This window comes from Dipodomys merriami, unplaced genomic scaffold (assembly GCF_024711535.1).
Source record: "Dipodomys merriami isolate MVZ:Mamm:240054 unplaced genomic scaffold, mDipMer1.0.p SCAF_625, whole genome shotgun sequence".
NCBI lineage: Eukaryota > Metazoa > Chordata > Mammalia > Rodentia > Heteromyidae > Dipodomys > Dipodomys merriami.
Genome location: NW_027206208.1, coordinates 602,679 through 623,679, shown reverse-complemented (window position 1 = coordinate 623,679; position 21,001 = coordinate 602,679). Strand labels below are relative to the sequence as shown.

The window sequence follows — 21,001 nt, the reverse complement described above, 5'->3', positions numbered from 1 at the left end:
GTGCCATCTATAAACCTACCCAAATTCTGTAGATTAATTAGTCTTTAAAGTAAGGTTGCCTTTTTATCTAATTTTTAGTTCAAACTCTTCCATCTGGGAACCTCTTTTTTTTTTTTTTTTTTAGTACTTGGTGTACTTCCATCCTCTACTATTACTTATGGATACTGGCATTTTCAATAACAGTGAAGGTAGGGCTAGGAATGTGGCTTAGTGGTTGAGTGCTCGTAAAGCTCTAGATAGAGGAAGAGGTGTTTGATTTGCACATACTAGATTAGTGATAGTGATTCTATGAGCAAACATGGTCTTATAAGTAATGGGATATGTGGTTCTGGAGCATAGTCAGGTAAATTAGGGCCAAAGAGGCTGATCAAAGGTGCCAATATAGTTGGTACTCTGAATCCATGGGTTTTTGCATTTATGGACTCAACCAACTGAGACAGTACAAATGTAATTTGTACTGTATGTGTCTAGACTTTTTTCCTTGCTGTCATTCCCTAAGCCATATGGTGTATGTAATTATTTATATGGCATTTATTTTATTTTTATTTTTTCCCCCTGAGGCATGGTCTCACTATGTAGCCCAGGCTAGTCTCAAACAGCTCTTCTACCTCTGCCTTCTTAGTACTGTGATTACAGGCATGTGCCACCAGTAGTTTAGAGATGACTTACAGTATATGGAAGGAGGAGAGTAGATACCAATTTATAGAAGCCAATTTATACAAGAGACTTGAACATTTGCAAAGTTAGGCATCTGTGGGGATCTTACAAATATATATATATATATATATTATACATATATATCTATACATTGTATACATTATATATGTATGTATATGTATATACATATATGTATACATATGTATATAAACATGTATAAACACACGTGTGTATATATGTTATTATATGAATATATATGTATGTATATATATGAATATATATATGTATGTATAAAGGTACTTTCTGAGGGAGTTTCTAGTGGGAATATTAGATGATCAATAAATAAGCCTGTTCTGGATACCAGTGGCTTATACCAGTAATACTAGCTATATAGGATGCTAAGACTGGAAGGATCATAGTTCAAAGCTAGACTGGGCAGAGTCTGTGAGACTCACTCTCCAATTAACTAGCAAAAGTTAGGACTAGAGGTGTGTCAGGCATCAGCAAGCAAGCCAAGCTCCAGTCCAGATTCTGAGTTCAAGCCCCAGTTCTCTCAATAAATAAATAAATAAGCAAATGTCAGAAAACAACAAAAGAAATTAAATATTTAAATTTTAGAAAATCTTATTTAATCATTTTGTTTACTTAGTTTGAGCAGTATATCTTAAAATTTGTTTTAAAATAACCTATCACATATATAAATGAACAAGGAATAATTGTAGAAATCATTCTGATCTACTTTAATCAAACTCTAAAGCCAGAATATTTAGATTCGCTATAACTTTTTGTAGATGGCTGTACTAAGGAGACAGCAACGGATGATAAAAAACAGAGAGTCTGCTTGTCAATCTCGCAAGAAGAAGAAGGAATACATGCTGGGGTTAGAGGCAAGGTTAAAGGCTGCCCTCTCAGAGAACGAGCAGCTGAAGAAGGAGAACGGGTCACTGAAGCGGCAGCTGGATGAAGTTGTATTGGAGGTGAGTGTTACTGCTCCAGCTGGCAGAGATAGTTTCAAAAAAATTTTTTTTTGCCTGATAGAAAATTGATAAAGTTATGAATTGTGTGAAACAATAGAGTTAAGAAAATGAGAATAGCATTACTTCAAAAACATTGTAGTGAAGGAAAAATGTTTGAAAGATAATCTTCTGAAGATTTTTTTTTCCCATGGTGCTGGGCCTCATACATGCTAGGCAAGTACTCTAACATTTAGCTATCCTCAGCTGAAAGGTGACTATTTTGAATTGTACCTCCCAATCTATGAACAGAAGTTGTCCTCTCTTCTTGGATTTTTTTCTTTTCTTTCCTTCCTTTCCTTTTCCCTTTCTCCATTCCCTTTTTCTTCCCTTTCTCCTTCCCCTTCCCTTTCTCCTTCCCTTTCTTTTTCCCCTTCCCCTTCCCCTTCTCCTTCCCCTTCTTTCTCCTTTCTGTCTTCTTCTCCTTTCTTTTTTCCCTTCTCCTTTCTTTTTCCCTTCCCCTTCCCCTTTCTTTTTCCCTTCTCCTTCCCTTTCTCCTTCTCCTTTCCTTTCTCCTTCCCTTTTCTTTTCCCTACCCTTTCCTCTTCTCCTTCCCCTTTCTCTTCCCTTCTCTTTCCCCTCCCTTTTCTTCCTTCTTTCCTTTTGCTAGCAGCTTTTAAACTCAGTCCAGTTTGCTTGCTCAGAAGGTACTCTGCCATTAGAGCCATGAATCCAGCCCAGCTTTTTGCTAGGTAATTGGAGATGGTATCTCTCAGATTATTCTGCCCCTTGGCTGGCCTTAAACTAAGATCCTCCAGATTTCAGCATCCTAAGTAGTTAGAATTATAAGTATGAGACATTGGTGCCCAGCTATTTTGTTTTTTTCCTAACTTATTACATTAGTACTCTCTTTTCTGACTGAATGACTTTAAAGAAAAAGACAATAATGCTGAATGAAAATGTTTACTTAAAAAATCATTCTTTCTGTCCGTAGGCAGCTGTGTTTTGTTATATACTTTCTTTTCTATTTCTTTCCTTTTCTCCCTGGAAAATAGAAGACTCTAGTGTTTTAAAAAGTACTATTTCCTCAGCTTGGAGTTTTCTTTATTTTAGAAAAGGCATTTGTATAATTGGTAAAGAAGAAAAGAAACCTATCATAGGCGTTGCTTTTTGTAAGATTAATGTGTTATTTAATTGAATTTCTTATGGTCATTTCTTTTTTCTAGAACCAGAGACTTAAAGTCCCTAGTCCAAAACGAAGAGCTGTCTGTGTGATGATTGTATTGGCATTTATAGTACTGAACTATAGACCCATGAGGTAAGTGAATAGGTATTTGTTTTAGATACTAATGCTAAAAATTTTTTTTTTTTTTTGGGGTCCAGTTGTGGGGTCTGAACTCTGAGCTGGGCACTGTCCCTCAGCTCTTCAGCTCAAGGCTAGCGCTCTAACACTTGAGCCACAGCACCACTTCCGGCTTTTTTTTTTCTGCTTATGTGGTGCTGAGGAATTGAACCCAGTGCATGTGAGGCAAGCACTCTACCACTGAGCCAACTTCCCAGCTAATGCTAAAACTTTAAATACTCATTCCTCACTCTAGCTACAAACAAGAAGGAAACTGACTTGTTTTGTACAAAGTCAGGATCCTAGATCTATGAAGAGATTTTTTCCTTCAGCAGGAAAGAGATGTATGAAAGGATGACTGTGGTATAATATGATGAGTATAGTAATGGCAATCTGAACAGAACATTGAAAGACTGTAAAGCAGAGTATTAATTTCTTAATGTGACGATTCATGTCAGATTGGTAGTTTTTTGTTGAATGATTGAGTGATAAGGGAAATCCCCAAGGAGGAAATGGAAACTTAAAGTGGGATACCTGGCTGCTAGGTAGAAAGAACAAGAACAGTGTTTCAAATTGGGAGAACAGTATATTTAGAAGCACCATTATAAAATGACATGGTATTTTCAGAAAAAAAACTGGAAAAATTCAGTATATCTTATACATAGAAAGTGTCTGCCTGAGGCTAGAATGTATATATGGTCCAGGATATATGTAGGACCAAATAATAAAGAGCCTATGCTATTTTGTACAGTGATGCATCCCTATGTTTTTAGGTAGTGGTTAACAAAATCAGCTTTGTATAAATGAGGATGACTGTGAGGGTTATGTTGAGAATGGACTGGACTGGGGAGAAACCATTGACAGAGACATTTGAAGACCCTTGACACTTAATTGATGAAAGTCCTATTTGGACTGTGGTTGTCAAGGATCAGCTATCTCAGGGTACATCTCTGGTGTAGTCTCTGGGATTTGTTATTAGTATGATATAGGATATGAGGAAGATAAAAGAGAAATTAGAAAACAATTCCAAATTTCTATCTTGATGGACTCAGTGGTCATACTGTTATCTAAGGTAGCAAACATAAACATGGCTAGTTTTACAATGAAAGACAGTGGTATTTATTTTTAGTTTGGCAACTTCATGACACTGATTGGATAACTGGGATTACCATTGTAGAGAGACAAATGGACAGACAGTTATAGTGGAGTGGATGAGGTTATCCAAGGAGAACAAGTAGGGAAAAGAGATTCCTGAGAATCTGGAAACATCAGCATGAGCAGTAATACTCACAAAAAGATACTTGTCCCTGTTAGGGACAGAATAGGAAAATGATTTTTTGAAGCCAGAGTGAAGAGGATTTGCAGAAGTTCTTGGAAAATCATGTGCTCTGAGAGCTAGGGAGAGTCTGAAGGTGTGACTTATGGATGCTTAGCAAGCATAAGCTCATACCTTGAGTTCGAACCCGAGTGTCACTACTACTAATTTTGTCGGATTTCAATACATGTGTGCAATGTGTAATGATCAGGTTAGGGTAAGTGGTGTAGAATAATCTCTGTCACATGGTAGTAACTTAATAAGCATTTGTAGTGTGAATGAATAACTCTTCATCTCTGATGAATAGTTATGTCTTTAGTTTTATTTCTCTTTAAAAATTATGGGGGAGGTGGGGGTGGGAAATGATTGTAGGAGAAAAAGGAGGGGATAACAATGCTCGACAAGAAGTGTACTCATTACCTTACTCATGTAACTGTAACCCCTCTGTATAGCATCTTTACAGTAAAATTAAGTTAAAAATTATTTATAATCTTGACAAAAATCCTATTGTTTGTGGTTGCTATAAAACCACTTGCATGTATTAAGTATGCATCTAGTAATTTATGCACAACTAACTCTCTTGCCATCCTCTGCATATATTTACTAATTTTAATTGCTACTTTTGAACCTTATGTACACCATTTCCCCCACATTGGGACAGTGAAGAATAGCCCCAAACTCAAGTAGCTCAGGGGATTTAAAGGCAAGAACTACAGAGGTCACTCACAGGTGGTCAAGTCCCATATTTTAGCATATATGCTGAGCAAGCAAGCATAACACAGAAACAGGACATCAGTGGTTAGCCTTGCAGACTGTTGGACCTATTTTTACTCACTTTTCAAGTTTCAGTAAATGTCAGATCAGTCTTATTCCATTCCTAGGGTCTGTACCTGGGATTTGTTTGTCCCAGTTAAATTTTCTCCTCCTTTGGTCTAATTAATTAGAACCCTATTGTTTAATTTTGACCCAGTTCCAACAACACATGCTAGACAAAACCTTCTACCACTGCATCCCTAGCCCACAGAAGTAGTAGTCTTGTGTACTTACAAGTGGGGCTCTCCTGTTTCTCAACAAAGCTCATACAAATGAGGGCATCTAAACTCACACTTTGTAGCAAATCTACCCCTGCAGAAGATTCATACCTTCACCCTCCTATCCAGTGAGACTGAATTAAATTTACTCCCTTCCCCTGCCCCCTCCTCACTAGCATTAATTCCACAGTGCTTGGCCCATTTGGTGTGTGCATACCCAAGCTAGAATTAGGATATTTGCTGTCTCCATTTTTTTTTGTTTTTTTTTCTTCTAACTTTCAGTCTTCAACAAAGTTCCATGTATTTTACTTAATAAATCTTTCCCAAATCGATTCTTTCCTTTCCATCACCATACACTCAGCCCTCACAGAGACTCTGATCATTCTTTGCCCAAATAAACTAGTAGTAAGTGACTGGTTTTCTTCTCTGCTTTAATCTTGTGTCCCTCAAATCCTACCACTCCACATCTGCCAGGAACACTGGTTTAGAACTACAGCTCAATGGTGTATTTCTGAGCTTGAAGCCGTTCTGTCCATTGGCATGGGCATAGACTTGCCTCGTCACCTGCCTCTGCTTACTCTTTCTGGGTTAGTTCCCCAAGTGTGCTTGGGAGACCCCGGAAGGCCCACCAGCTCACTCGTCATAACTCTGTGACATACACCATTCTTAAACTGGAACACTTTCCTTTTGTCAGTCAAGTTTTCAGTTTTATGATTTGAAGACCCTCGCTGATACTCCTTTTGGGGGTTATGCTTGGATTTGAACTAAACGTTTTTCATTTGCTTGGTTGGAACTGAACCACTTGAGCCATGGCCCTAGCCCTTTCTATGCTTTAGTTATTTTTCAAGTAGAGTCTTGAATTTTTGCCTAGGGGAGTCCTCTTAGAGCAATTCTTCTTTCTAAGGCCTCCTAAGTAGTAGGGGCCATAAGTACATACTGCCAGAACTACTTGTTGAAATGGGAATCTCACTAACCTTTTGTCTAGGATGTCGCTACCCGCCTCGACCAGCAAGGAAGATGCGACACCGAACTCTTCTCTCTGCAGTTTATTCAGGACCTTTGAGTAATCTTCTGACCCCCACCCCGGGGAGAATTCCCCAAAGCCTTAAGTAGCTGGGTAGCCAACCCTGATACGCCACGTGGGAACCACCAATAGGTTCAGGTGCGCGGAAGCAAGCCAGATTCTTTGCCTTAGCCATATAAGGAGTTGTTTACCACAGAGAGCACTCGCCATCGGGAAGGCGGAGGGCGGAAGCCGGCGCCATCTTCCAGGTGCGGCCTCTCGCCGCTCTCTACACTAGGATGGCCTTGAACTGTAATCCTTCTAATATCTACCTTTTGAGTAGTTAGGATTTCAGTTATGAGCCACCATTCTGGCCTTATTCACTGATATTTTTGGTATATTTTTAGTCAGCTGCTTTTCATCAGTTAAGTAAGATATTTTCTTTTACTTATTGAAGTTTTGCTTCATACTGTTGTTAGATTTTTTTTTTTATACATCTTGGCTGTGAAATCCCAGATCATGTTGATTTACTGATTTTGTTCTATAGAGATAATTTAGTTCATCCTCAGTTATATACATTACATATTCTTTTCTCATTGCTGTAAAATTGTGTACTTTTAGTTCCTCACATTTGATCTAAGGCCTCCTTATAAGCACTTTTTGAGTCAATTTGGATGAAAAAAAGACTGAACATAGATTAAGAAGCATTATATTCATAAACTGCTTGTTGAATGACAACTCCTTTGTACAACTACTTAAAGATAATAATAATAAAAAAGACTGAAAAAAAGTCTTCAGCGATGCCTGGTGGCATTGGTAGCTCACACCTATAATCCTGTCTACTCAGGAGACTGGAATCTGAGTTCACAGTTCAAAGGCAACCTGGGGAGAAAAGCCCAGGAGACTCTTTTATCATCAATTAACCACCAAAGAACTGAAAGTGGAGGTGTGGCTCAAGTGATAGAGTGCCAGCCTTGACCAAAAAAGCTGAAAGGAGAGCATTGTGACCATGGGTTCAAGCCTCAGTACCAGCAAAAATAAACAGACAAACAAACAAATAAATACAACAAAATAAAATAGTAAGAAGCAAAGATTGTCACAATAGAGGGGGAAAAGCAAAAATCAAGATTATCTTGTTTATAAGAGAAATGCTGAAGCCATGAGGATACCCAAAACTTGTAGCCTTAACAAATTTCCAAGACTAACATGTGAACCGCTTTCATTATTGGTTCAACTATGAGAAATCAATACCACAATAGCATCATAAAAAAAGAAAAGCCAGCTGGCACCTACTTAGGTATTCTGGCAGCATGAATCGGAGAGTTTGTTGTGTGTATATGTGTGCTGGTCCTGGGGCTTGAACTCAGAGCCTGGGCACTATCTCAGAGCTTCTTTTGCTCAAGGCTAGTGCTCTATGACTTGAGCCACAACTCCATTTCCAGCTTTTTTTTTGGGGGGGGTGGTTTATTGGAGATAAGAGTCTTACAGACTTTTCTGCCTTGTCTAGCTTTGAACCACAATTGTCAGATCTCAGCCTCCTAAGTAGCTACGATTAAGGGCATGAACCACCTGGTGCCTGGCTAAGAAATTTGTCTTTCTTCCTCTCCTTCCTTCCTTCCTTCCCTCCCTCCCTCCCTCCCTCCCTCCCTCCCTCCCTCCCTCCCTCCCTCCCTCCCTCCCTTTCTTCCTTCCTTCCTTCCTTCCTTCCTTCCTTCCTTCCTTCCTTCCTTCCTTCCTTGCCCTGGGGCTTGAAATCAGGGCCTGGGTACTGTCACTGAGCTTCTTTTGCTCAAAGCTCCACTCTATCACTTGAGCCACAGGGCCACTTCAGGCTTTTTCTGTTTATATGGTACTGAGGAATCGAACCCAGGGCTTCATGTATGCTAGGCAAGCACTCTACCACTAAGCCAGATTCCCAGCTCAAGAAATTCGTTTTTAAACAAACATTTCCTAATCTGTTTGGTGTTAAAAAGCTACTCTGTGTTGATTTTGTATTTCTTTCTGTATATTAGCCTCTATAGAAATTATAAAAACATCCATTAAATTAGAAGACAATGTAAGAAGGAAAATTGTATTCTATCTATAGACAGATACCTCTATATTTAAATTTGTCCTGTGAACTTCAGAATTTTCACAGACCTTTGTTTTGAATAGCATAGGAACCTCAGCATATGTGATGGAACTTCTGTCACATAGGATACTTTTTTAGAATAAATTATCTTTAGTTGTACAAAGGAATTGCCATTCAACAAAGCAGTTTATGAATACAATGTATCTTGATCAGTGTCACTCCTTTCATTTTCCTCCATCCCTCTCAACTCTACCCTTCCCTCAATGTTGTAGCATATGCATTGAATTTTATGACTGCATTCTACATAGGCACTTTTTATGAGCCCCATTTCCATTTCAAAAGTTATTATATTCCTCTTTTTATGCAAATAGTAAACTAACATTCCAAGGAGGCCTTTTTTTTTTTTTTTTTTGTGCCAGTCTTGGGGCTTGAACTCAGAATCTGGGCACTGTCTCTGAGCTTTTAGCCATAGCTCCATTTCCAGCTTTTTGCCTGGGTGGGCTTTGAACTGCCATCCTCAGATCTCAGCCTCTGGAGTAGCTAGGATTCTTACAGGTATGAGTCACTATCTCCGAGCTCCAAAGAGGCTTTACTTATGCTATATTATTAAAAAAATATTAACAAGTGTTGGAAGTTGAGGGTGCTTTTTTAGCTTGTTTTAGGTTAGGAGAAGTGCCTTCACTAGGTCTGGAGTCTGTGTATATATTTGGAGACATCAGCCATGGATGAGGAAGAATGAACCATATCACTAAAGGGCCAGCTGCTATGTGGTTTTCTTAGGAGACTGCTTTAAGGAAGAGGTAACCACAGAGAATATGGCATTGAGTTTGAGTTGTCTGGAAGTGGTTAGACATAAAATGTCTCTGTCTCAGAATTCTCTTAAGTTTGTTAGCTTTTTTTTTAATTTACAGGAAGAATTCTAGCTTATTATCCTAAGATGAGATTGTCCCTAAATCTGGTTCCAATTTTTTTTCTCTATTCACTTGTGCACATTTCATTGTATGATATCATTATTGGCTGCAGGTTAAAAGTGACTATATCACTTACATGTCAGAATTCAAACCACCAAATATACAAGGTTTTTGTTCAGCCAGACTTTTAAAGGAAATCTAATTCTAATTCTTGGCTACAAGTACTTTCCACATTTATCAAAGTGACACATAAGCTGAAGAAATACATTTACGTACCAGGTGTTAGTGAAATAGGGATTGCAGGGAGGTAAGCGGAGCCAAGGCCAGACCTTTTCCAAGACAGTTTAATTTATTCACGTTCATCAAAAATGTCTGTATAGAGTAATTGGTTCTCTCTTATAGCCCCTGTAAATGTTCTAAACAATAGCTCCTTAAAGGAATGCAACCAAGTGCAGAGCTCAGTTTTGAGAGCATGGAAAACTACTGAAGATTTGCTATTGTTTGAGCTGTCATGTGAATTGTATACAGAGAGGTTTCTAAAAATGTCACAATAATTTTATCACATGTTACTTGCTTACCTATCCCTGCGACGGACCAGCTCGGCCGGAGCACTGGGACTGACGGGACAGGGACCAACCTACTAATTCAGTTATTATAGTGAAATGTAAAGCATTTGAAATTGGAAACCTACATTTCTTGCTAATTTCTCCTTTATCATGAGTAAGTCACTTGTGTCCTTTTCAAAGCTAGAAGTAGATACTGTGAGGGTAACTTCTGCTTTCTATCTTGCCAGAGAAGATTAGTGAGAAACTAGTCCAAATGAGAAAGCTACTGTCAGAGTTAAGTTGAGTACTTGGATATTTTTTTCAGACCACACATCTTAGTCAGCATAAAACAATAACCAGTGAATGGGTGGTTTGTCTAAAAATAGATGTCTCAATTGCCACTTGTAGTATTTAGTGATCTATGTAGAATCATGCTTTGAAAACTTTCCAAAACATACATAATAAGGAATAAACAGCTCAACTTTGTAGAAAGTGAAGGTCTAACCTAATATTAAGGAAGTATAGGATAATTTTGAGGCTTTTAAATGTCTGAATACACTCCTCCCCACATTGTTGATTTCTTTGTCAGTTTGTGTTATTTTGTCTCCAGATTTGAGTTGTATTGTCATCTCAGTAAGCAATGGTTTCTAATTATGTTTTTGCTAATGTCAATATGATTGTGGGTAGGTACTATAACTTTTTGTTACTAAGTTTTCTGAATATAAATGGGCATTAATATGTCCAAAGTCAATTTATCATAATCTATAACTTTTAAGGAACTAGAATTAGGGAGTGCACAGATAATCTGAATCTTTTATAAGACTTTCTGTCTTAGCCCTTCTACTAGAATTCTCATTAAAGCAGCATTACTCACTTTCATTTTTCCTTCCGTCATATTTTTTCTTTGTAAGGTAAGAAATGAGAGAAATGGAAATAAGCAGTTGTAGGAAAAGAAGATGCATTAAAAACTCAAAGATTATTAGTTCTGGAATAATCTAGGCTAACCATATGTTCATATCACCTGTGACTGGTTGTAAAGGTAGCTAATGTTCTTTGTTTATTGTATTATTTATCAAGCAATTATGCACCAAGTACTAGTCTGATCAAACTATGTGAATTCACTGATCCTCTAGTGCTATAAGATAGGTATTTTTATCCTCATTTTATAGGGGAAAATGAAGGTCTAGCTAATATGTAGAAGATCTAACATTCACAGTTTGTCTTTGGAACTTGTTTTTAACTATTAAAAGAACAATAGTCACTCAAAGATAGAAAAAGAAGTTGATCTTTATAGAGATAATAGGACAATATCCTGTAACTCTGCCCATTTTCTCATTTACACACACACACACACACACACACTTGTTCTGTCGTGGGCTGACTATATCCTGTAACTCTGACCATTCTCTCATTTACACACACACACACACACACACTTGTTCTGTCGTGGGCTATGAACATTTACACACACACACACACACACACACACACACACACACACACACACACACACACACACACACACACACACACACACACACACACACACACACACACACACACACACACACACACACACACACACACACACACACACACACACACACACACACACACACACACACACACACACACACACACACACACACACTCTTGTTCTGTCATGGGCTATGAACTCCAGTCCTGGTTGCTGTCCCTGTGCTCTTTTCCTAAAGGCTAGGGCTCTACCACTTTGAGTCACAGCTCCACTTCCAGTTTTCTGGTGGTTAATTGGGGATAAGAGCTTTACAGATTTTCCTGCCCAGGCTGGCTTTGAACTGCAGTCCTCAGATTTCAGCCTCCTAAGTAGTTTAGATTATAGGCATGAGCCGCTGTCACCCAGCAAAAATATTTATTTTATGAGTTGGCTGTGATATACGTTTGACAGAAAAAGAGATTGTAATCAAATTAATATTTCTATTTTTTGACATTTAGAATCACAGAGTACCTATCTCAAAAGAGAGACACGACACAGTTGTTCATATACAAACTTTTTATATTAAACATTAACTCATTGATGTTATCAACCCCAAAAAATGTAGTGGTTATCACTTACCTTACCATTACAAAGCTTAAACTCTTTTTTTTGGAGGGGGGGGCGGCTCTGGTCATAGTTCCTGAACTCTGGGCCTGGGTGCTGTCCCTCAACTCTTCAGCTCAAGGCTAGCACTCTACCACTTGAGCCACAGCGCCACTTCCGGCTTTTTTTTTCTGCTTATGTGGTGCTGAGGAATCGAACCCAGGGTCTCAGGCATGCAAGGCAAGTGATCTACCACTGAGCCACCTTCCCAGCCCCACAGAGCTTAAACTCTTAAAACAGCAACAACCGTCATTATGTTGCTTTAAAAAAAAAAAATCTGTGAATCTGTGAATTGGGCAAGGCTCACTAGAGTCAGCTCCTTTTTACCTCCAGAGAGTAAGTTACCTGGGGTGGCTTGGGTTGGAGAACACATTTTCAATGTAATTCACTCACATGATCTGCAAGTTGGTACTGGATTTTAACTGTTACTAAGACAAGCTTATAGACTAGAGTTCTTGATTTTTCTTCATTTGAGGAGCCTTCATAGTTACTTCCATAGTGGTTGCTTTAATTTATATTTCCTCCAGTAGTGAATAAAGGTTCTTCCCCCATCTCCATCCTTACCAACATTGGTTGTTTTGTGTTTTCTTGATGCTTGTGATTTTTGACTCAGTTGAGATAATATCTTAACATAGTTTGGATTTTCAAACTGGAGGTTAATATATTGAACATTTTTCATATATTTATTCTCCTCTTGCATTTCTTTACTTGAAAAATTTCTGTTCAGTCTACTCATTTATTGGTTCAACTAATATACTCTTTTTGTTAAATTTTTGAGTTCTTTTTTTTTTTTTTTAATTTTTTTTGGGTCTGGTCGTGGGGCCTGAACTCTGGGCCTGAGTGGTGTCCCTCAGATCTTCAGCTCAAGGCTAGTGCTCTACCACTTGAGCCACAGCACCACTTCCGGCTTTTTTTTTCTTTTTGCTTATGTGGTGCTGAGGAATCGAACCCAGGGCCTCAGGCATGCAAGGCAAGCGCTCTACCACTGAGCTACCTTCCCAGCCCCAAATTTTTGAGTTCTTTATATAATCTAGATATTAATCCCCTGTCCAGATGAGTAGCTGACAAAGATTATTTTTCCCATTCTGTAGACCATTTCTTTGCCTTGTTGATTTTTTTTTCTGTGCAGATGCCTTTAAATTTTATGTAATCCTGTTTGTCAATTCTTGCTCTTATTTCCTGAGCTAATGAGATCCTCCTCAGAAATTCATTGCCCATGCCTGTACCTTAGAGTATTGTTTCTCTCATGTAGTAAGCACTAACAGTTTTTTACTATGATCATTGTTTCACGGGTGTTTGAGACAAGACTTGAAGGAGGTGTGAGGGGTTAACAATCTGGGGGAAAGCCCACCTGGCTAAGGTAACAATCACTGCAGGGGTCCTAGGATGAAGTATGCCTTGCATTTTCAAGGAAAAGCAAGGAGATTGATTTGGCTGCACTAACAAAAGGAGAGAGAATGTCTGAGAAGCAGAGTGAAGTGAAGGGCTTATTTTAAAGATTTGGAACTTATACTATGAGAGAAATGGGGAACCATGTGAAGGACTGGAGCCATGGAATGAGATAATAACTGACCTAGAGTTAAAAGGATCACTGCAGTTGATATGCTGTGAACAGCTTGAAATGGACAAGTAAGAAGACAGCTGTATCACTAACTGCTCTGTGCCACTCTATGAGCTTTTCAAAGCATGTTCACATCTGTTTTCTGATTTGAGTCTGAGAAAAACCTTGTGAAATATTTGCTATTTCTCATTTTATTTTATTTTATTTTATTTTATTTTTTGGGTCCCTTCCTGGGGCCTGAACTCTGGGCCTGAGCACTGTCCCTCAGCTCTTCAGCTCAAGGCTAGGGCTCTACCACTTGAGCCACAGCGCCACTTACGGCTTTTTTCTTTTTGCTTATGTGGTGCTAAGAAATCGAACCCAGGGCCTCGGGCATGCAAGGCAAGCGCTCTACTACTGAGCCAACTTCCCAGCCCTCTCATATTTTACATGTGACAAATTCGAAGCTTAGAATGTTAACTAACTTTTCCAGGGGAAATCCTTCCTTCCTTCCTTCCTTCCTTCCTTCCTTCCTTCCTTCCTTCCTTCCTTCTTTCCTTCCTTCCTTCCTTCCTTCCTTCCTTCCTTCCTTCCTTCCTTCCCTCCCTCCCTCCCTCCCTCCCTCCCTCCCTCCCTCCTTCCTTCCTTCCTTCCTTCCTTCCTTCCTTCCTTCCTTCCTTCTTTCCTTCCTTCCTTCCTTCTTTCCTTCCTTCCTTCCTTTCTTCCTTTCCTTTCCTTTCCTCCCTCCCTTGCTTCCTTCCTTGCTTCCTCCCTCCCTCCCATCTTCCCATCCTCCCTTCTTCTCTCCCTCCCTCCCTCCCTCCCTCCCTCCTTTCTTCTCTCCCTTTCTCCCTTTCCCTCTCTCTCTCTTCCTTTTCTTTTCAGACAGGGTCTTGCTGTGTAACCCAGGCTGACCTCTGACCTCAAATCACTATGTAGGCCAGGCTGGCCTTAAACTTACAGTACTTCTCCCTTTGCCTTTTAAGTTCTGATATTATAAGCATGTACTGCCATGCCCAATTCTACATCATATGTTGAATACAGACTTCCTATTTATAAATTTTGTTCTTTTAATGTTTCACCATGTTAAAGCTTGAAGGTTTCATACTCTTTTTAGCCTAAAGTAATTCAGTTTTTCATTTGATTCTCAGAGCCACAGTAGCCTATTGTTTGGGGGATGGTGTGGGGGAATGAAAACAGTCTGACTCTTACCTAATAAGATGACTTAAATTTATTTATTTATTTATTTGGGTCCAGTCATGGGGCCTGAACTCTGGGCCTGGGCGCTGTCCCTCAGCTCTTCAGCTCAAGGCTAGCACTCTACCACTTGAGCCACAGCACCACTTCCGGCTTTTTTCTTTTTATTTATGTGGTGCTAAGGAATCGAACCCAGGGTCTCAGGCATGCAAGGCAAGTGATCTACCACTGAGCCACCTTCCCAGCCCAAGATGACTTATATTTAAAATCCACCTATTTGTACCTTAAGAAGACAGGTTTGCAAGGGGTACCCTTAGAGCTGTGCCATTTTATGTTCAGCTACTTGTTTTGTTTTTTGTTTTTTGTTTTTTTTTTGGTCGGTTGTGGGGCTTGAACTCTGGGCTTGGATGCTGTCCCTGAGCTCTTCAGCTCAAGACTAGCGCCCTACCCCTTGAGCCACAGCGCCACTCCCTATGTTCAGCTACTTGATAGGAAGATTTACTAAGTGAAAAAGTAAAGTGGCAATTCATACAATATTACTTCCAGACTTTGAAATTGAAATCATTCGTGTTTTAGTAATACAGGCTTTCCCAGCTCATTGGCTCATGACATGAGCAAGGTTTTTGCTATAATGATATTTTTTTGTTGGTCATGGGGCTTGAACTCTGGGCCTGGGCACTGTCCCTCAGCTCTTCAGCTCAGAGCTAGCACTCTACCACTTGAGCCACAGCACTACATCCGGTTTTCTGGTGGTTATTGAGATAAGAGTCTCATGGACTTTTCCTGCCTGGGCTGGCTTTGAACTGTGATCCTCAGATCTCAGCCTCCTGAGTAGCTAGGATTACAGGTGTGAGCCACTGGCACTGGGCTGCTATAATGATTCTGTGGCTTAAAACTGTTGTGACACTTGTAGAGTAGCATGTTTCTGATCATGGAGACATAAGTCAGAGACGCTTCTGTTTTCTTTAGTTTATTTTTTTAGTTTATGTATAAATATTTGTCATAACCTGATTTAAGTGTATTTTAAAGAGTTTAATTAGATTGTCAATATTCTGAACTAAAAAGTCATTGCTTGCATAACCATTTTACTATCTCTGTGACCAAGTAAATGCTCTTTCCAGAATTAACAACAACAACAACAACAAAACCCCATTTGTATGGCACAAAAAATTTCAGGCTAAGAATCTAAAGTTCATATCAACCATAATTTTCTCATACCCTTTTGTACATTTAGCCCTTACAAGGACTGCCAAATTCCTCTCTTCATATTTCTAGTGTTACATAACTGAATCTGGGCAGTAAAATGAAGTTCTTATAAGACTTTTTAATATTAATAAAAAAAGGAAAATGTTAATCTGCAGTTATTTACATGGTTAAATTAGTTCCTGTAGATTGTTTTACAGAATTCAGGTATTTATAGTTTTTGAAAAGAAGCTGAAATGGATTGATAGCTTGTCTAGACAAAATCTGCAGGGAATGTAGGTCAAACAACAATAAAAAAGCCAACATTTGAGAAACTTTGAGATTATTAACTAAATTTCTTAACGTTCTCATCACATTTTCAAAATGGATTCTGGGCCAATAATACATTATTATCTGGGTAGATAATACAATTGAAACTGAAGGCTATGTAGATTCTGAGTTTTTCCTTATCACTGATTCGTTTTGTCAATTATGCATAATATTCATGGTGGGAGAGTGACATTTGTGATATCCATTGAATGAAGTCTGAGCTCAGGCTAAAAACGGATTAGTGTAGCAGTGGCTGAGGAGGTGTTGTCATTATAGGGTCAAAATCATTTCCAATATTGACAGTTGGAAAATAGTGGCCACTAGCAGTCAATATCAAAACTGCATTTTAAAAGTGTAGCTAAGGGTTGGGAATGTGGCTTAGTAGTAGAATCCTTGCCTCGCATGCGTAAAGCCATGGGTTCAGTTCCTCAGTACCACATATACAGAAAAAGCCGAAAGTGGTGCTGTAGATCAGGTGGTAGAGTGCTAGCTTTGAGCAAAAGAAGCTCAAGGAAAGTGCCAAGGCCCAGAGTTCAAGCCCTAGGACTGGCCAAAAAAAAAAAAAAAAAAAAAAAAAGGTGTAGTTAAGTGTTTATAGCACAGTCTGGTTACAGATAAAATAGATTAAAAAGATCATTAACTTGCCCATACCTTGTGAATAGAAACAAAAGTTTTTAGAGTGATAGTGGAATCATTGAAAGAACAATAATCAGTACAAGTTTTGTTGTTTTTTTTTTAAACTTTAAATCACTGATCATTCTATGGTACTTTAATTAGTAAACATCCACAAACTACAAATCACTCCTTTGGAACCTCTGAGTTCCTCCTTTTTATCTACCCAGACTGTTTCCACGCTACCCACTTCTGTTGGATCTCTTGTGAAAAAGTGAGTCTTTACGGAATCAAGATAGAAAGATATAATGAGAAATTAGAATAGTGATTTTCAGTCATTGGTAGCATCATCTAGACTGCTACTGAAACATGAACTCCTGGGCAAACACCCTAGAATTTCCTGTTCGCCAGTTCGAGTATGAGGTTCAAGTGTGCATTTCTAACATCTTAATTAATGTTAATGTTGATGCTGATGGGTAAGGTGTCACATTTTGGAGCCACTGTATATTCTGTTGCAGGAGATTTAGTGAAGAGCCAGATGTGGTGGCAGATCCTTTAATCCCAGGATATCAGAGGACAAGGCAGGAAGAATCAAGAGTTAAAAGCCAGTCTAGTCTAGGCTGCATATGAGTTCAAAGTCAGTCTGAGCTACATAGCAAGACCCTGTCTCAAATAAAACAACAGAAAGATAAAAGATAAAAAGGAGGAGCTAACAAACGTAAATTATTCATAGAAGCCATAACAGCCACTTTGATTTGGCAGTTAAAATTCTAAGAGTAGCTAGTTACTGTGCCACATGTCTATAATTCCAGTAACTTAAAGGTTGGAGATAGGAGGATTAATGGTCTGAGGCTGGCCTAGCTAGGATTAGCCTCTTTTAGACTCTGTCTAAAAATAAAACTTAAGCATAAATGTCCAGGGACATGGTTCAAGTGGTAGAACACTTGCAATGTAGAGGTCTTGAGTTTAGACCCCAGTACTGTAGAACACCACCAACAAAAGTAAAGTGTTATTTAAGATGACCTAATATGGGTTCACAATGCCTAGGAAATCAGTGGAATCATTCCAATAATCTGCTTTTTGTTGTTGTTGTTAGTTTGTGGGGCTTGAACTATGGGTCTGTCTCTCAGCTTTTCAGCTCAAGGTGAGTGTTCTACCACTTGAGTCACAGTACCACTTCTGGTTTTCTGAGTAGTTTATTGATGATAAGAGTCTTACAGCCTTTCCTGCCAGAACTGGCTTTGAACGTGATACTCAGATCTCAGCCTCCTGAGTAGCTAGGATTACAGGTGTGAGCCACCACACTTGGCTTAATCTGCCTTTTTTTTTTTTTTTTGACAGTAGTAATCATCAGACAGTCTAGATGATTAGGAGACAAAGGTAATACTATATTTTATTTTGAGGGGAGAAGTCCTGGGGCTTGAACTCTGCCACTTGAACTATACCTCCAATTTTTCCTTTGCATTATCTTTCAGTTGATGCAAGGTCTCAAGCATTTCTCCCTCTCTCCCCCCACCTCCCCCCGCCCAGTTCCTGCTTCAGACTTCAATCTTTTTTTTTGTTGTTGTTGGTCATGAGGCTTGAACTCTGGGCCTCAGCTCTTCAGCTCAAGGCGAGTGCTCTACCACTTGAGCCACAGAGCCACTTCCAGTCTTCTGTTGTTTTATTAACGATAAGAGTCTCACAGACTTTCCTGCCTGGGCTGGCTTTGAACCACTATCCTCAGATCTCAGCCTCTTGAGTAGCTAGGATTATAGGTGTGAGCCACTGGCACCCTGCTCACACTTCAATCTTGCATGTGTCGTGTCAAGCTGAGCCACAGGCAGGTACCACTACTTTCACATTATTTGTTGAAATGCAGTCTCATTAACATTTTTCCCCCCTGGGCTGGATTTGAACCTCTACACTCACTTCCATGTATCCGGGATTATAGGTACTATCAACCATTCCCCTTCCCAAATGTAGCATTAACTTTTCAAAAAGAAAGAAGGTAGATCATCCCATTAAACTAGGGAATGTAATATTAATCATAGGGAAGATTCTGACATAGAGAGGAGTATGGTCAGAGTGTGAATTAAAATCAAGAACAAAGTATACCAAGTTTTGTTTCTTTTATTGAATAATTTCCTACACTTAGTGATAGCATGATAGGCAAGGCCATCTATAATTTAAGCTTGCATTTATCCTATCTCTAAGAGGGTCCCATTCTACCCTGTGCTTCCAGGTAAAATGTTCACTGATATACCCCTCCTGCTTTACTTGTAGGTCCTTAAACAAAACATGCTGTCTTATGTGCATGTGCTTTTTCAGATAACACTTCTATTTACATGAAATGCCTTTCCTCACTTTTGCTCATTTACTGCTTTGCATTTAAGATTATCTCACAGTCCTCTTTGTAAAGATCACATGCCCTAGTCTATTTTATTCCAAAGCATTATTTACACCTCTGTTGTGCAACTCTGCTATCTTTTATGTATGTCAGTACACATAAACACACACATATATAGTAACTCAGTTTTTTTTATATTTGAGTTTTTAGCACACAGGTAGTTCTTGGAACATAGTAGGTATTTAGTACATGTTTGTTAAACAAGTCAATCAGTCATTTTGGGAAATGTGGTCCACAGCAGTGCTGTGATGGTGTTCCAGTTCTGAATATAAGTCCTGACTTCATGAGTTGTAGAACATTTAATTATACCAAAATGTAGAAGTGATACAGAAATTCATTTCTGGTTAAATAGGATAAACTCTTAGTAAAATAGGGCAATAGATTTCCTTCTAGCCATTGGAAAGGTTCAGGGAATGCTTCCATACATAGCTGGCATGTTTGTATATTGAGATCTTACTAATAGAATGGAAGGGTTAGTAGGTTTTGTTGAATGAACTGAGATCTATCAACTTAAGGGAAAGTTCTTAACTTTGCTTTTGTTTACAGCATAAATAGAATTCATTAGTAGAATTTTTGGTAGCACACACAGGAAAGAATTAGAAAGTAAACATTTTATAAAGGCTCAAAAAGAAAAACAAAATTATAGTTATCACAGTCATTTGGTTTTCCTCTGAAGTTGGTATTTCTCGCTTTTTCTTAGACCACATTGGTCTAAATCTTCCTGAGTTTTGTTAGATATTCCACTAGGCCTCTTAACATTATTTGTAGCAAGGCTTATATTGTTGTGTGAATACTCAAGTAAGCATTCTGTTTGAAATAGGCAGTTGTAAGAAGATGTAGCCTGAAGTGTAGCAAAATTAGATTTCGTACAATGGTTGTAATTTAGCGGTATACCTGTAAAGAGTTTAGAGTATGTTAAGTACCAGAACGTATCATATGTGGGATTCATTTGGTTAACAGGGATTTCCAGTGCTAAAGACTTGAGGAGAGGGCTGGGAATGTGGCTTAGTGGGAGAGTGTTTGCCTTGAAGAAAAAAGAAGCTCAGGAACAGTGCCCAGGCCCTGAGTTCAAGCCCCAGGACTGGCAAAAAAAAAAAAGAAAAGGAAAGAAAAAAAAGAGGAGGATGGGAAATATGAAATCAGGAAAATAATTAGAGTGGTATATCTGTTTCATTGTTTTTCCAAATTTGGTACCCTAAAAGAGTTCCTGTCCTTTTAGACCATTAACTGCCCTTTTTGTCTTCCTTGCTCTCTCTTTCACTTCATCCACTAAAGAGAATCCTTTAGCTTCCCCAGGGAGTGTCCCAATTTCAAGATTTTTGGGGGGGGGGCTGGTTGTGGGCTTGAACTCTGGGCCTGGGCGCTGTCCCTCAGCTCTTCAGCTCAAGGCTAGCGCTCTACCACTTGAGCCACAGTGCCACTTCTGCTTATGTGGTGCTAAGGAATCGAACCCAGGGCCTCGAGCATGCAAGGCAAGTGCTCTACCACTGAGCCCCCTTCCCAGCCCCAATTTCAAGATTTTGACTAGTGTAAAGTATGTGTGTTGCTTCATAAAATAAAGCATACACATGAAATGTTTTTGATGAGGCAAGTTTCTAAGCACACAACTAATGAGTTTACAGTGATAAATACTATTGTAGTATTCTCTATCTACCTATCTAGCTGTCTATCTGTCTGTCTGTCTGTCAGTCTTCTATTTAACTATGTTGTCTGTCAAGATATCAGGGAGGATGGGGAGAAATGTGAGGATAGAAATTTTAACATGCAAATAAAAATGGAGTAATTTAAAAAATATGTTTTAGCT

At 38.9% G+C, this 21,001-nt stretch overlaps 1 protein-coding gene across 1 annotated transcript in view; it reads left to right on the top strand.

Annotated features, from left to right (window-relative positions):
- Positions 1–313: 313 nt before the first annotated feature.
- Positions 314–21,001, top strand: part of LOC138815131 (cyclic AMP-dependent transcription factor ATF-6 alpha-like) — a 142,644-nt gene continuing 121,956 nt past the window's right edge. The window contains exons 1-3 of the mRNA XM_070004390.1: positions 314–343; positions 1,449–1,634; positions 2,837–2,928. Of these exons, the coding sequence (XP_069860491.1) occupies positions 314–343; positions 1,449–1,634; positions 2,837–2,928 (308 nt within the window). The remainder of the gene's footprint in view (positions 344–1,448; positions 1,635–2,836; positions 2,929–21,001) is intronic.